This window comes from Eleginops maclovinus, chromosome 9 (genome assembly GCF_036324505.1).
Source record: "Eleginops maclovinus isolate JMC-PN-2008 ecotype Puerto Natales chromosome 9, JC_Emac_rtc_rv5, whole genome shotgun sequence".
Taxonomy (NCBI): Eukaryota; Metazoa; Chordata; class Actinopteri; order Perciformes; family Eleginopidae; genus Eleginops; species Eleginops maclovinus.
In genome coordinates, this window is record NC_086357.1 from 18942441 (window position 1) to 18959806 (window position 17366).

Genomic DNA, 17366 nt, shown 5'->3' on the forward strand with positions numbered 1-17366 from the left:
CTTAAAACTCTTCAGACTGCTGCACGGCCTTTTGAGCTGAAACTACTTTGCTTAGGCAGCGTTGCATATCTACGCCCAACAGAAGCAAGCTGTGCAGCTATCTCAGCGGGCCACACTGAAAGGGATTCATAGAAACAAGTGTAAATGTTGTTTGGTTGTGGTAATTGTGAGAGTAATTTCAGTCTTCTTTTATTTCATAGAGGTTTAAAGAAGTACCAGTTTAGAAATAATGCTGTTTAAACTGTGAAACAAAAAGAGGTCGAAAGGAGATGATGTGCTGTTTAAGAAGCATTTTCAGATTTTATTTATGTCACATTTATATGATGGGTTTTGTTGGTTGCAAATTAACCACTGGCCCATTATCCCCCAGCCGGCATCAGCAGTGATTAATCATTGGCCACCCCTCTGTCTCCAAAAAGGCTTCAGTGCTCCTCATTGATTACACAGCAGCACACAAATCTTCTTTGCTGGATGAACCACATTATTTCTCATTGGCTGGTGAATCATCCATTCATCCAATTATTACAGACTATTAAGGAAATGGTTTACAAAAAAAAGTATATTGACGCACTGTGATTATGTTTTTTCATTTTAAAGCACAAAAGCAAACAATTACAAAGTGCTCACATACATTTTAGATTTGGATTTCTGACTATGGTTTCTAATCTGATTGTCTTCTTCAAGGTTAAACTACAACACTTTTCAATTTCAAATACCTACCAGCCATTTCAAATGAAAAATGATCTGTTTCATAATTGTATAACTCAAGAGTATTAGATAAAGAGTGAGGAAGCAACACCATGACTAAAAACTGCAATTTACTTTGTAAAACTTCAGATGCAGTTAAATTAAATATTAGGGAAGCGACAGGACCTTGATTTTATTTTGTTTTGAGACAAGCAGGGCTAACTGAAGTTGTGAAAAGTTTGGTGTGGCATCTTGTATCCAATTTGAATCGTAAAGGGGTGCTTATATAATGCTTCAATAACTGAACAACAGCAGCCCCCATATGTGCACACAAGTGATAAATATCAATGTTAAAACTTAATGTAACAAAGAAAAAGTACTGAACACAACAGTGCAGCAGTGTCCATTTTACAGACTTGTTAATTTTGTTAACATTGACATCAAAACACATTGGCCACACTAGACCAAATGAGCCGATAGCAGCAATACTCCTGAGTGTATTGTATTAAGTCGGGGTCAGTCAGACCGGGCCGTTAATTGTTAGACAGCGGCTAATTATTTGCCTTGGGGCCCGTTAGCAGATAACTGTGTCCATGGTGTTACCAACCTCAATATGCGAAGAGTGTCTTGATGTTTTTTTCCCCCATAGAACATGTTCACGAAGAAACCTAAAACATAAATATACTGAACACAAAAAGAAAAAAGTTTTGTTTGAGAGTTGCATTTTAAGTTTTAGTCCACCCCTTCCCTCAGTTTGATCGACTAAATCAGTTGTCCTTTTCAGAGTCTTCATCGCTCTTTTGGCTGACTGAATAATGTCTATAATCTGCAATCTCCTGAAATAAGTTTTCACTTCTGTTTCAGATAACTCCATGGGCTCTGCAGACTGTGAGTATTTCATTTCCCTATACCTGCTACTTTGTATCTGAATAGGCAATGTTCCTAAAAGATGTATAGCCATGTTGAAATGTATTTTGGGCACCAAGTAATGCTGATGAATGCTATGTAGCTAAACCTCAGACCACATGTACTCGAGCAGGTGCTGCAGCTGCTCTCTACTTCCACACAAACTTTACTTTTCTACACGGCTTTGTTTGCTTCAGACAAACTAATATCTCCTACTGATAAATAACCCCTCAATAAAAAAAAGTCCCCAGGGCTGATTCTCCTCTGGTATCTATGTTTAATGAGGCCCAAAGAGAGAGCCATCGCTGATCTGTTGGTTGTTGAAACTGGAAGATGAACGGCGATGTTGAATCAGCAACTGCTTTGTTTTTAGTTATTCATGTCAGTTTGTCGTGTCCCCAGCTCCAGAAATAGATGAGGCGGCAGCAATGCAGCTGGCAGAGATGGGCTTCCCGGTGGAGGCGTGTAGGAAGGCGGTCTACTACACGGGCAATATGGGTCCCGAGATGGCCTTCAACTGGATCATAGCCCACATGGAGGAGCCCGGTAAGGAGACTCTCTGCATTCAAATGAGACATAAGTATCGAGAGATCCGCAGACACAGATGTTTATATTTTTTATTTCAAAGCCTTTATCAGCATATTGGTTAAAAGGCACATAGGAGTGCATAACCTAAACCAATAAAACTGCAGCAAAAGAATAGTTTTACTGGAAGCAGGAAAACGAACTGAACCGAAATCCAATCTTCAGGTGTAGGACGCCATGAACTGGTTGGCTTGTATAGTGAAAAGATATTTGAACATATTTTATGCATCAGTAGACAAGGCTCTTTGTCTCAGTTTGTTGCTCTGTATCTTGGGGTTAGAAACAGGCAAAATGTTATGAATACAAGATCACACAAATCTAGAGATGTAGAAAGTCACACCAAAAAAAGCACAAATGAAACAAAAGTCCACAATTTCTAAGTAGTAGGATTGTTTTGGGGCGGCATCTACAGTAGCATTGTGGTTACAGATTGCAACCAACTCAAAACTGTTCATCCCGTCCCTTTACAAAACCGCGATAACGAGCCCCCGAGAGTAAAACCTAATAACTGCTGTGCTATATTTCAGGAACTTGCAGTTTCACAAGCATCTCTGAGATTTAGGGTAGCCTTCAGGTAATGTGATGTGAAAGGTCCTCTCTAGAGCCAGTGTTTGGTTTGTCCTTTCTGAGCTAGGCTACGTAGATTTGAAGATATGAAGGGCCCATTCTCAACTTAAACTTGAAATCATGTTGTATTCAATTTCTACGCCCTGAGTACTACACACTTGCCCTTTGCTTCAGATTACAATGTGATGTGTTTACAGACAACAATAAAGATGATCCCTCCAGAGTTTAGAGCCAAGTGTTGGTGTGATTCGGAAAGGTCGGTAGTGTTCTTTGGGAGCACATATCTGAGCTTAAGTTGCTGCATTGCTAACCTCAACCACTGAATGTAACTTGGGGGGTTTTGATGGCTTAACACAGTTATAACTGTATCAGGCTACAGTTATGGATCTATTGTCTGCTGATGTCTGGAATAATATTGTAGTCACACCACTTAATCGACTCTAAAAATATGGTGCCACTCTGCCTTTAAAGAAGTCTGGAAGTAACTAATGTACAAATTCATGGTAAGGGTGTAATAGTTAAAAACATTCCGGACCAAATAGTGATGTCAAAAAATAGGATGTGTATGAGCGCGTGTTAAGTTGGTGTGGAGGGGTAAAAAAAGTATCCGCGACCCAAAAATACCCAAGAACAAGAACAGCAGCTGCACTGAAAGAGACACAATTTCATTATCACCTTTGAGTCTACAGACGTCCAAGGGGATGAGATATGGACAATAAATGAGGGAAAGACATGGACATGCTGCTTCACAAAGTAACACAATGGTCGGCCAAGAATAAGATTGGTTCTGAAAGCCAGTCAGCTCATGTAAAGCTTGTGTTGCATTTTTTTTTCTCTGCAAAAGGCCATGTTTATGCAAACCTGCCAAAAACATTTCTGCAGAAAGTATAGAAAGCCAAGGCATGTTTATTTGTATGGGACCTTTTAAGCCCAAGGGTAATTCAAAGTGAGATATTATGTCATATATCCCCCTTCTACCGTTACGGTTAAGTTGTTTTTGCAAGTGTCAGACTTTGCATTCCTTTGTGTAGTGTGTGTGTGTGTGTGTGTGTGTGTGTGTGTGTGTGTGTGTGTGTGTGTGTGTGTGTGTGTGTGTGTGTGTGTGTGTGTGTGTGTGTGTGTGTGTGTGTGTGTGTGTGTGTGTGTGTGTGTGTGTGTGTGTGTGTGTGTGTGTGTGTGTGTGTGTGTGTGTGTGTGAGATTATCACCCAAAAAGTTTTTAGGAGCTGACTTTGTCTCTTGTAGAGCCTCTCAGCAGCAGAGACGCTCCCAAAGGCGTCGACTCGTGTCACTTTTATTTCCCAGGTTGACTGTAAAGGGCCTCTACAGTGGAGAGGAATTAGAGCAGCCCTTAGAGCAGCACTAACTCTGCCTGTTAGTTTTTAAACGGGCCTAATGGATCTGCAGAATGGGCTGCATTCAAGCTCAATAACCTCAGTAAAATGGTACAGTTCTCACTTTATCATTTTTAGATGATTTCTCTTTGACTGAGGTGAACCAAAGAGTGCTGCATTCACAAAGAAAACTTTCTTCATATAAGGATGCATTTCCAAAGCAGGAATTATTAAGCTTATTTATCGTATTTATTTTCTGTGATTTTGGTAAAAAACATGAACTTGAGCAAAAGTTTAACTTTTAATTTTGTTTGTTATTTCTCTGCCTGCACAAGAGCTTTCTTCCCATATCATAACTAACTATAATACTGGTAATTGAAAGGAGAAGGAGGCTGAGATGGAGACCGGAGTGGAAGATAAGTGCCTTCACATTTTAGTTTATGGCAAGTGGGATGATTAAAGCTCTGTTTATGACCAACAGTCAAGTAAATACAGCAGGAGTGTCCTTGATCCCAGGTTCACTTTCCTTCGATCTGTTGAAAGAGCACAACACATTGCAGCTCTTTTGAACACTTTGAAAAAAAAGGTATTCTCAAATATATTTTATGAAGAGATTATGAATGTTAACAAATAGCTTGTCAGTGCTCAAATGAGGAGGAGGATTCCTGAATCGTTTTTAAGAATACAGTATTGCTTCTTTTATTAATGTCAGACATGTGTCTTTCAGCTTTCCAGATGTCTTGTGAGTGACTAATACCCCCATGATCATCTATGGTCAGAGATATTGATTTATAAGCTTCCCTTTACTTTCTAAAGTAGAAAATAAATGTGTTACTTTTTGACATGAAATTGCACTTCTGTACTTTACTGTGAGATTGTTACTCAACCCTTGTGTGGTGTTCATATTGTTGTTACTCAGCCAGTGTTTGTGGGTCTGGTGGACCCGTAGCATTTTGTGGTTTTTAATGCCTCACAATCAAGCACTTTTATGTTAAAATACTCAACAGATGCTCTTCTGGAGCTTCCCTCTGTTCCACTCTGGGTTCAGTGCCATCCAAATGACAAAGGCGTTGTTTGCTGAGATGTCCAACATGTCAAAGAATATCACCAGTGGCCAGCGAGTCCTCCGTTTGCAGCTGTAGGCCGTCACCAGCTTGTCCATGTTGTCTACCCCTCCTTTTGTGGCATTATAATCCATGATGATCTCTGGTTTGTGATGTTCCTGGTCACAGATTCTTCCATCCCCGTGCAGTGTACTCATGAGTACCACATTCCTGCCTTTCTTTGGCACATAGGATACCAGGGATGTGTCAGCCGTGTAGGCAAACTTGGAAGACTTGACAGGACTGTTCTTTGAAGTCAGCAGTTGGGGTGGGAGCTCTGACTTGTTTTTCCGTATTGTTCCCACCATGGTCAGCTTCCTCTTTAGGAGCTCCTGTCCCAGCTTGTGCGAGGTAAAAAAATTGTCGCATGTGATGTTGTGTCCACTGAGTCCCTGAGACATGTCCAGGACAACTGTCATTCCTTGATTTTTTTCTTCTATTAGCCCTGGGTCCAGTGGACCCGGACCTCTTATATGTACCCCCCTAGAAATGTGTAGGGGGGGTGTACAGTGTGTGGTCATTAAAAATGTATTCTGATATATGTTCTTCACAGAAAATGAGCCAAAGCCAGTGAGTCTGAGTTTGAAAAATGTATTAATTGTATAATTTTTCTTTTAATAAAAAATGAAAACGGGTCCCACAGACCCGAACACCACACAAGGGTTAAATTGTCAAAGGAAAGAAGCAGAAAGAAGTCTAAAATCTGGAACTCTGACCCCCAAAACAAATATATTCACATATTGAGTTTAATAAATGGACTAACTACAGCATCCCCTTTATTATTCTGTCCCTCTCTCTCTCTCTCTCTCTCTCTCTCTCTCTCTCTCTCTCTCTCTCTCTCTCTCTCTCTCTCTCTGTATTTTCTCAGACTTTGCAGAACCTCTCACACTGCCCTCCATGATAGATCTCGGTCCCTCCATCAGCGACAGCCCCATGGGCGCCACCCCGCTGGGAAACTCGCCCCCTGAGGAGAGCATCGCCATCCTCACTTCGATGGGCTTCCCGCGCACTCACAGCATCCAGGCACTCAAAGCCACGGTCAGTCTTCTGCCCACTCTGATTGCACTTTGTAAAAATCTGGCATCAAAACATCTTTTCCAGGCATATTCTTTCTCATAAGTTTGTGCCAGATAATTAGAATGAGACCTAATCCCCAGAGTAGTTTGTTCATCAAAATGAGTTTATGAGTTCCAGCATTTCACTGCTGCAAACACCTCCGGTCTTATCCGTGTTATGCTATAATTTGTGGTAACACCGATTTGTTTCAAATGACCTGAACAGGGAGGGGAGCTATTATGCTGTGACGGTCAGCATGCATCAGCTCACAAAGTAGACAGCACTTCCAGAGAGTCAGACTCCTGTAGGTAGAGCTCATTCCTTAGTCTATGACTCACAGAGACAGTTAAGAGTTATATGGAAGAAAAAGAGCGAGTTAAGATAAATTCTGTGGACAGAGAACCACCCACAGAGAAAGACAAGTGCAGAAACACAAAGGCAACGACCGCCTGACAGACACCACAGAAGGACTAGGAACGTCCCGGGCAATACAAACAAAAAGTGTCACCAGTTCGGGACAAGGAAATGGGTTGGCATCAAGTGAGGTGTTGTTTAAAGAGAAGTCAAGATGATAAAGACCAAGATCTGTCAGTCATAAATGAACTTGGCTGGCCTCGTTAATTGAATATGTCTTACATGTCCAAGGGGATTAAAGTCGTCTGCTCTACATGGTGTTTACAAATAGTCCCATCAGCATATGGACGCTAATGCATCCCTTTGAAACAGGATCTGCCAAGACAGGTCGAGGCATTTCATCATCACATCTCATTAGTTAATTTTAAAGTTTTTGTGTGTGCATCAAAGGAAATGCAGCTGCAGCGAATGCATTATTGCCCGTTTTGAAATGGCCCCTGATTCTCGTGTTTCATGCTTTATATTCCAAACTGCCCCTTCAGCAAAACCACCACAGCAGACTGTTATTAAGGCGCAGAAATAGACACCAGGCTTCCTTGTTTACTATCCCCAATAACACCAAACTCACTGCCTTCCACAAAAATACAGAACATATATTTCTCACGAGGAAGGTGGAGGTGTGAAATATAAGTCCAAATTTAGGAGGAGGAACTTTTTTTCAACCTTAGTGACTTGACTGGGAGAGAGAAAAAAAAACCTTGAAGCTTCATTTGCCACATTCTCCAGGAATCACACCTCTATTTTGGATTAAAAGCAAAAGACCTCAGGGGGAATTAAGCGCGGATGAATACCTGCCACCTCCCTACTAAATGATTTCTCATGTTCATTGTTGCCTTTTTTTTTATTAGCTACTTTAAGATACATCAGCGAGAGAATGAAAGATGGATAACAAGAATATTAACTTCTCTTTCGTTTCTCATATGCTGTCTAATACATTATGTGCTAATATTGTTTGTTACTAGCTTTTTTAGTTTTCACAGTATCATCGTTTTTTATGTAGGACATTCCCAGGAAAACACAACTTCCTCTTACAGTCCATGTTTATAACTATGAATGTAAAGGCTTTCTGAACCGGTGAAAACCTAGTGATGCTGACATATCTGAAAGTGTGTGTGTGTTTATGTATTGTAGCAATTTGAATTACAATAATTCACAAAGATAAACCGTCTTTTATATAAGGATACATTTCCGTTATGATTATTTATCTTATTTATTTTATATGATTTTGGTTAAAACATGAACTTGAGTGACGCTGACATATCTGAAAGAGTGTGTGTGTACTGTAGCAATGTTTCTTTTGAATTACAATAAGCTCATAAGGTAAATTTGGCAATTGTTCTTTCAGAATAATAACCTCGAGCGAGCACTCGACTGGATCTTCACCCACCCTGAGGAGGAGGAGAGTGATGTCCTTTCAGACATGGCCTGACACGGAGCCCAACGACAACGCCTTCTCCAACGCCAACTCACACAGCAACTCCACGATGTCCCCAGACAGAGACGCAGCAGGCCCACGGGTCAAAGACGGACCGGGACGTGAGTGACTCTGATTGAAGCTGCTGTCTTGACTTTATTTGTTATTGATTCTTATCTAAGGGTGAGGTTTACTTTGAGCATCCTTTGTTGGTGTAGACTCAAAATAATCTTATTATAGGTACAAAAAGAGTTTAATAGTTAGCTTGGTATTTGGGGCAGACATCTAGCAGAAGCGTTGAGCATATTCACTTACAAGACAGAGACCTGCATTATGATGAAATTAAAATGGGGTTAGGGTCCAAAAAAAGGTGTGAGAGGGCATTTTCTAGCTCCTGACTTTTAATTTCTCCTGGATGTTTCATAACCGCGGCCAGTTTTCCATTCCAATCCAATTAATGTGTGATGCTGGTACAAAGTCTACTGTCGTGCTACACGGCACTGACACCATCTGACAGACTGAGGCACAGAAACACTGTTAACACTCTTCATAAAGAAAATGTGTTCAATGTAATAATGTATCTACACACTTGCATATCAATGGTTTTAATAATTACAGCGAGAAATTGGTGAAAATTATAATCATATTTTATTAATGACATACTGGCTTTTTTAAGCTTTTCGTACTTCATGAACTGTCCTAACAAGATGCTTGGCAACAGAAACAAAATAATAAAACATGCCCTTTTCTGGAAAATCTGCTAAATTGAACCATTTATATCATTATAAAATGACCTGAATGTTTTAACTTTTTGATTATTTTGATGCTGCCCATGCAACTGCGCCCTTTAACCCTGAGGGTATCTGGAGTTTACCTGTCCTCCTGACACTATTTTTAATAAAGTGGTTGTACAGATGGTTTAAGTACAAGAAATACTTTTAATTTTTAAACTTTTTTTCATGTTCCTCTTTTCAGGTTATGAGCTCTTCGCTTTCATCAGTCACATGGGAGCATCCACAATGTCTGGACATTATGTTTGTCACATCAAGAAGGAAGGAAGGTAAGTGAAACACATTTTCTCTACTTTATATTCATTAAATTCACACTGGTACAGAAACTCAAAGCACTTTGTTGATCACGTTGAGGGGCTTTCCAGTTAGTGTGTTTTTAATTACCTTAATGTGTTTCCATCAGGAAATACATCTCTAAAGAATTTCAATGGTCATACCAGTTTTATTATTAACTTTATGCCACCAAAAATAACATACAGGGGCAGTGTATTGTTTTGATTTTCTGTCCCCCTAGCTTTGAGAGAAGTGACACTTGTTTTTTCACACTCCACAAATGCTCTTTCTTCCTGAAGGTGGGTGATCTACAACGACCACAAAGTGTGTTTGTCAGAAAGGCCTCCAAAAGACTTGGGCTACATCTACTTTTACCATCGACTGTCAATCAGTTAAACTAAAGTTACTGCCCCCCGTAACCCCCCTCCACCATGCAACCTTTCAAAGAACCGCGGTCTTTCCCCCCCGAAGACTGGCAGGCAACTTTAGTAACAGCCGCCGTGAAAACGATGGACCTCACAAGACCAGCTGCTCGCCTTACCGTGATGTCATGCCGGAGCAACCAGGAACCCCACTCAGAATGGGAAAGCAATGTGCTTTTTGTGCATTTGTGTTTTGTTATGCTTTGAATGTGTATATTCAGTGTGTATGTTAAAGAAAATACATTTTCTTGACAGTATAGGTGCAGAGGGTTGTGCAATTTCCACTTCTCTACATAGAATAACGTCACATATCAAATACCATTGTTCCTATGCCTTTAGCTACAGTGCCAGTATTTTCAAAGTGGTACATTTTATAAATGTATATTGAAATGGCTTCACTGCCAGCCCTGAAATGCTCTGAAACTGCAACAACAAACAAGAAATTCTGCTGCCAGTGGCTTTGCCTTTTTCAATGTCTTTCATCCCTAGGAAATTGAAAGGAATTCAAATCTTTTGGTCGGATACTGAAAGAAATTACCAACAGAGTGAATGCTCAGACTGTAGAGCACTAAGACGGCCGTGAACAAGTGTCATTAGACGGTACAATACATTGCTAGTGGTTAAAAAATGGCTGTACCCTGCCCTTACCTCTCCTGAGAGATTACATACAAGTTTTTCCATTCTAATACTGGTTAAGAGCTGAAAGCACTTTTTGGTTAAAACAAGTTCATATTTTGCAGAAGTTTTCTTTCAAGAATCAGCTAAAAGCAATTATATGTGATAATTCAAATCTAAACTTCAGTTATGCAATGCTGTGCTTTTTTTTGTTGTAAGATCCACATCAGTGCTTGAAACGTTGTTTATTAGTTTGCCCAAATTACAAGATGTTAGAAAAACTCTCAGCTGCACCAGTGTATTCTTTTATCACTGACAGATTCAACCTGTGACACAAACGTTAAAATGAATGTTTTCCTCACCTGTTGCCACTTTTCACTGGTTGACTTAAATATGCATCTGAATTGTCATCACATCTAAAGCGATATATGCAATTACAACCAAATTTACTGTGGTAGAGCTGTGGTGCAGTGCTGAATGTATGACTCGATGGTGCTCACAGCAACCAAAACCTCCTGTTCAGCTGAAACTCAACCGTTTGGTCTTTACAAATAACCTCATGCTGGATTATCCATATACACGATACTCATCTTCTTTATATACTCCGAGTGCCGGACAGATTCAATGCAGATATTGTGTGATTATTTGTGAAATGCGGCCTCTGGCTTAATCTTGTTTTACTTGTTGCATCTAAAAAAAAGGCATTGTTGGTATTTTGTCTCATGGGACAAACACAGTTTGGTGACCATGGCATGCGGTGTATTGAATTGAACAGCCATCGAATGCTGTTCATTCAATGGCTGCATTTTGGATACATATTTTAATGGGGAGTTCTGCTTGAAAATACACTTCTTGAATGTTACAGTACTGTGCATAAGTCGATGCCTTTTACATTTTTTTAATCTTGGAGTCATTAGCTCTCATATTCAAGAAGATGGCAATTATTTGACAATGAACAGACATTTCCAAATGTCATTTTGAACATTGAAACTGTGGAAATTAGCGAGGTGATATAATAGTCTTCAACAATGTTTTTGAACAATCTAAGTTAATGCTTTCTATGACCACTCATCACAAAAATCTTTATGAAAAACGAGTCTATAAGTCTATATTTTGGCAGTACTTCCCTTCAGAACTTTTGTTTTATTATATCTCAACCCCTCATTTTCGTCAGATAGTTTTTGATAAACTGCTGCAGTGTTTAATGTCCATGCAGCAGGGAATTGTAAAAGTTCTCTATGCTAGTCTTTTGTTCCTGCCGTTCTCCCTATACAAAGTTTTGTTTGATTCGTTGTCAAGAACCAAATGTGTTATGTCACACTGCTCTGTAATCAGTGTCTCTGCTCGTCACCGTCAGTGGAAAATACTCTTGCCGCCTTGCTGTATGAAATACTGTATAGTCACAAATGTCTTTAGGTGTTCTGTGCAATGCATTTAATTTGTGTTTGTTTCAGCTTTCCCTCCAGCTTGGTCTTTGTTTTCCTATGTTGTTAAAACGGTTCCATTTTTAACAAAAATGCTTTTTCACTGTCAGCATGTGCACTAGACTTTGACATTTAGTCATTTGGATTGTACAATGGTACTTCTGTGGGTTGTATTGTCTTTTTTTTCATTTAACTAAATGTCAAAAAAGGTTCCTCATTTGTTTTCACTCTGTTGCCTTTTTGCAAACAAGTTTGTGCCAATTCTGTAGTTTTCATTACATAGATTTCCTGATGGGATTATTTTAAGTTGACTTTTGTAATGTATGCTTTCATCCAAATGTGGCTTAGTTGTATGTGAATAGAGTCATGACAGTATTCTCAGTGGCACTGTTTACCTACGATGTTTGGATAATTTAATAAACTACACTTTTGTTGAGACTTTGCCTCTGTAACTGTGATCAAGAAACTCAAACTCCAGTTTTTTCTGTGAGAAAATAGACACATGAACATAGAATGTATAACAACAGTTTATTTTAAAAGTTTACTTTCATATTGTAGGTTTCAAAGGTGCTAATGCTTTCTTGATTATACAGGGATAGTAATATGCATTATAGTAGGTGTTTCAATAAGTAATCCATATTGTATATAAAGTATATAATTTCTATATTCATTCATCAAAATATCATTTTATTTGATGCATCGAGAAATAAACTAGAACAAACTGCCTTTGTACACATGTTGAATTAAAGGAGTGAGGAAAGACATTACAGACAATGTACTGATAACCTCTGTGAACCCCAACCAACGTCGCCGTTAACATCATATCGTCTTATAAATGATCAGAAAACCTATTTTTTCCAGAAGACTGAACACATATAAATTGTTCGTACCACACACAAAGCAACAGAAAATGCTTCTTTCTTTTTGAAGAAGTGTTCAACATTGAAGACTTTCTGCAGGTCTTCAGGTCCTCAAAAGTGGTAGGTGCTCAAAGTAATACATACAGGCTGCAAAAAAAATATGTGACCTCTATTACACTTAGTTCTTTTCAAAATTCATAACAAGATGAGTTTATGGTCAACACTGTATTTATTTCGAATTTTTTCCAATTAATTTCACAAGGTATATCTTATCTAATAAATAGATATATTTATGACATTAATAAAGTTGATCAAGATATTTAAAAAATACATGTTATAACTAGAATTAATGAAGGGAAAATGTTTTTAATAACGTACAGTAGCTTTATGAATGTGTTCCTAATTATTTATTGATGTCATTTTAAGTTTGAAAACGTTTTTTTCAAAACTAAAAAGCACGTAAGAACTGACACTGTTGGCTGGGGTCATTGAAAGTGTTACCAGTACATTTGTAACTTGTAGAAGCCACTTGTAAAAAGGTTTTACAGAATATAACTATGACAAGCGAGTGGTAGCAATGTACCAATATTCAAGCTCAAGAATCGTCATGTTTGGTAAATATTAAGACTAACTCTTCTTGAGCCTTGCACACTCACGCATTCTATGCAGGAAAAAGCCTCGTGTAGAATATATACTGAATATGTACATCACTTTTCTTCAAGGTTGCAGATTTAAAAAGTGCATCGTAGAAATATTGCAAGGACACCTTATGATATATTTTCCTACGTTAGTGGGAGGGAAAGCAAGCACTTCCATGTATTTCGTGCATACCAATGAAAATACAGTTCATGGAAAGGATCTAGCATGCGATCAACCTCGATCTGTTCCTCAGAGCATGCGTTACGCTAGGTCAGTTCACCTGAGAAGGTACAATAGGTAGGTTCTACAAAAAGGAAACGGTCACCAGGCATCCCATCTCAATGTGCTGCAGTATAATGTACACGGTAGAAGTTTAGGTTTCACGCTTGCAATTTAAAGTTTCTTTAAAAAAATAAGTTTCTCATTTTAACACGACTACAGTATCTTAAAATGCAAAAGACAGAGGACTACAACCACATAAGAAATTTAGAGTTGATTTAGAAAGCACAACTTACCAGACATCATGTTTATGAGTTTCTATAGATCACTGCTGACACGAATGAACCTTGGACGAGAGACAGGAGGTTTTCTTTTTAAAAATGGAGGGATGCTCACCTAAAGAATACCCCCCATGACTATTAGCAATCTCTTAGGGAACTTTTACAAATACATTGAGTTTATAGTTTAGGAAAACTTTAGATGCTGAGACTTGATACAAAATAAACAAACATGAGGACATTGCTCACATTGCTGGCCAGAGTGCTTTTAGTCTGCACTGTTAGCACGTCCAACATAAGAAGCAGGTGGATTTCAACAGAAGAAAACACCTGGCTGACGCAGATGTACATTGGGAGCCCTCTACCACTAAAATAAGCTAAAGGTAGCTGTGCAGCTGTAAAATAGATGCAAGAAAGAGTCTACAGCCTGCTCTGTGAGGCTGTACATGACTGTTCATAACGTAAAAGCTATCATGCTTACGGTTGGCATTCATACTGTACTGTATATCAAAGCCACTATCTTAGTTTGGGTATGCACAGTTGCTCTTTAGCTGTAATCACAAAGCGCAACTGAGGCTAATGAGACTGTTAAAAGTATGGCAGATAATTGGTCTTGAATGTAAAAATTATAGTAAATTACTCAAGTATTAGATACATGAACAATTTGAACTGATGGTGATTAATGATTTTTTTTTTAAAGTCGGGATCACAAAGGTCAGAAAGAGTCATCCTCTGCCAAACATGAATGTCACAGCGATCCATCAAAACGAGAAATTTCTGTCTGAAGAGACTCACAGTTCCATCTTCAAAACAGTACTGCTAGCATGGTAAAAACATCATTTTAGTCATTTAATGATTAGGGAAATATTCAATAGGATAGCACTGGTGGACTAATACCCAAAATATTTATGTAAAAAACATATACTGCCAATTATTTGATCATAATAATAATTCAATACATTTGGGCGTGCACTTCTGCTTTGGCCTCATTTCCTTTTCAATTGTGCAGTCCACTGTCAGCCCCCCCCACCCCCTCTGACGCAGATTGTTACTGGCATGCACATATGTGCTGCGTCTCACTGGGCTCCTCCGCCTCCTTGATCTATTAAACATCATGTGGTCGGCCACAGAGATTCCCTGCCAACATTTCTTTTAAGAATCTGATGTTAAATCATCTGTTTCAATGAATGAGTGCATAACATATTAATGTCATTGGTCTGACAACAGTTACAGCTTGCTAATTTTGCACTTAAAAAAAGGGAGTTTTCGTTTTAAAGCAGATCTAAGATGAGCTTCAAAGAGCACATATACAGCCGCTTGCGTAATAAAACATCTGATAGCAAAGCTTGATGTACTTCAGTGAGTTCAACGGGTGCAAGGTCATATCAGTGCATGGCAGAGTTATAAAACATGACGGCTTCATTTTGGGTGGATGCTGTTTGTGTGTATCTGTTTTTCTAAATCACTGACCATGTTTCTCTCTTGAAAAAGAACAGTTTTTTTTTTTTTGTTTATCCACAAGCTCCCTAATGAAACACTGGTTCTCATACAGACCATGACATCAAAGCTGTACAGTTTGGAAGATGAATCGCTCCCGGACTGGTCTCTGGTTCCCCCTGATAGCGTTCTTTAAAAGCACAGAATCGCCGCTTTCCTTTTGGTTCACCGAGGCAGACAGCAACAAAACAACAATACAGAATGGCAACATAAAACATGGCCTTTTGCATAGGATCGGAGAATAAAAACCTTCTTTCTATAGCACTCCCAGACTGTTGACAAGCCTGTTAAACAAGATGCTGAATCATGCAGAAAAGCAGATATCTATCATTTACTCTGATGCCCGGCAAGAAATAAGACGTTCACCTCACAGACTGACTTTAGAAACAGCAACAGTGATGCTAGAGGAGCCATAAAGAACATGTTTAAAAGCTTTGCTCCTGTGATGGTGTAGAGGAATTATATAGAGTAACAGGCTCAGTACGATCACGTGCTTTGTGGATGCACGATAACGTAATGTTTTCATGGGAAATGAAGTTTGCAGATGGTAAAACAAATAGCTTTTTAGATATGCGAGGCATTCTGCCAAAGCTAACATAAATATTGATATCATGCATGAGGCAGACAAATGTAATTCAATGTATGGGCTTCACTGCCTGTGGAGGAACAGTAAAGACACACGATGAGTGCTTTGTGAAATACCCAAAGTCTATAAAGGTCTTAGCTTGCAGCTTCACATCAACTGCATGTAATTGAATTATACTGTATCGAAATTAGTACAGTATTATGAAATAAAATGGGAGTATGATACATAACATGTGAGTTCTACTTAAGCAATACCAGAAGATTAAAGAGATATTTTTAGACCTGTAAAAACATTTGTTCACATGAAAAAGTTTGAAAGGGGATGTTTTACAGACCAATGTTGCCCTGGGTTTGTGTATATTTCTCTAGCTAGTCAGCTTAAAGGGAACAAAGAGAAGCTAGGAGCCAAATCAAACACAAAAAATACAACCAATCCAAAACTAATGGCTCATAAGCTTTCAAGTGCATAAGATGGCATTTATTTAAAGAAATTAAAACCAGTCTAAAATGGCTTCTCTTTTTGTGTTGCCATAATAATAGTATAAATAAATATTGTTGTTCGCATGCATTTGAGTAAGGCTTTACATCCTCACTAAGGTTGAGGAAGTTGTTATCTGGAATCTGTTAGTCTGAAGTGCAAAGGGAAAACTTCTAAAGGTATGTTAATTTTGAACAAGAATCCATTTATGAAAATGCTTATTCATGCAGTATCATTATTCTCCATTGAAAGAGGATGAAAACAAGCAAGGAACAGCATTTATAGCTTCAGGTCAGACGGTGCAGTCTTTATCACTTGCCCACTAAATCCATACTTCAGTAGGTGGAGACATTCTTGAGTCTTTGAAAGTAATTGGATAACAAATCCTTTTTTTTTTATTTCTCAAAACCTCATCCTTTCTCTGCAAACATGTGTGAGGGTTCCTGTGTGAGCTTCTCAAAATGTCTGTCTTCCCACTCCTGGCTCAGCTCTGTTCCACTGGATGAGTCAGTTTTTAATTGATGTGTTCTCTAAGGCATTGCTCTAACAGTCTTTGCCCGTCCTTGTGCTCTTCAGGGAAATCACAAATTGCAGTGCAAATCCACCACAAAGCAGTCACTTCAAGCTCTTGGAAGGACCTGTCCGCAGAACTGCTCTGAAGAACTTGGGCAAAAGAAATGACAGCTTTGACGACTGCAGTTAGTTTTGACGTGCATAAAAAAACACGCTCACTAATACAGATCCGATATCTGACGTGTGCACTTTGGGCTTTTGGCTAGTAAGTGAAGGGGGCGATGCTATTGTCACTACTTCCCATTCCTCAAACGTCTAGGTTGAATGCCCGCATGAGAAGATCCAGGTCACCAATATTTGCAGCCTGGAAGAGTTCGGGCTGGTCCATCATGGATAAAGCTATCCTCAGAGCAGCCCAGATGTTTCCAGACATCACCTGATGGGACTGCTGGCGACTCCGGCTTTTCCTCTGAAGGCTCAAGGCAGTCAGGAAGTTTCTGGCCGCCTCTCTGGGGAAGCAACAATATTATAGGATCAGTGTTTTTAAGGGCATGCTGTGTGTGCTTTGGAAACTTAAAAAAGGTTAATCTTGCTCAGGCCCTGCACACCCAAATGGAAAATGTCACTTAGTAAAACGTTTTTTTCATATATTTTAAACCAAATGCGGCCCGTTGTCCATTTTAGATCGGCCCTCAGCTAATTTTAAA

The 17366-nt window shown here is 39.1% G+C and overlaps 2 protein-coding genes across 2 annotated transcripts in view; one reads left to right on the top strand and one right to left on the bottom strand.

The window, feature by feature from the left end:
* usp13 (ubiquitin specific peptidase 13) overlaps positions 1-12028 on the top strand; it is a 30249-nt gene extending 18221 nt beyond the window's left edge. The window contains 7 exon segments of the mRNA XM_063892005.1: positions 1552-1575; positions 1996-2139; positions 6050-6219; positions 7997-8077; positions 8079-8187; positions 9041-9125; positions 9429-12028. Coding sequence (XP_063748075.1) covers positions 1552-1575; positions 1996-2139; positions 6050-6219; positions 7997-8077; positions 8079-8187; positions 9041-9125; positions 9429-9525 — 710 coding nt within the window. The 3' untranslated portion in view covers positions 9526-12028.
* Positions 12029-12579: 551 nt separating this feature from the next.
* Positions 12580-17366, bottom strand: part of pex5la (peroxisomal biogenesis factor 5-like a) — an 82522-nt gene continuing 77735 nt past the window's right edge. The window contains 1 exon segment of the mRNA XM_063890930.1: positions 12580-17168. Within this exon segment, the coding sequence (XP_063747000.1) occupies positions 16967-17168 (202 nt within the window). The 3' untranslated portion in view covers positions 12580-16966.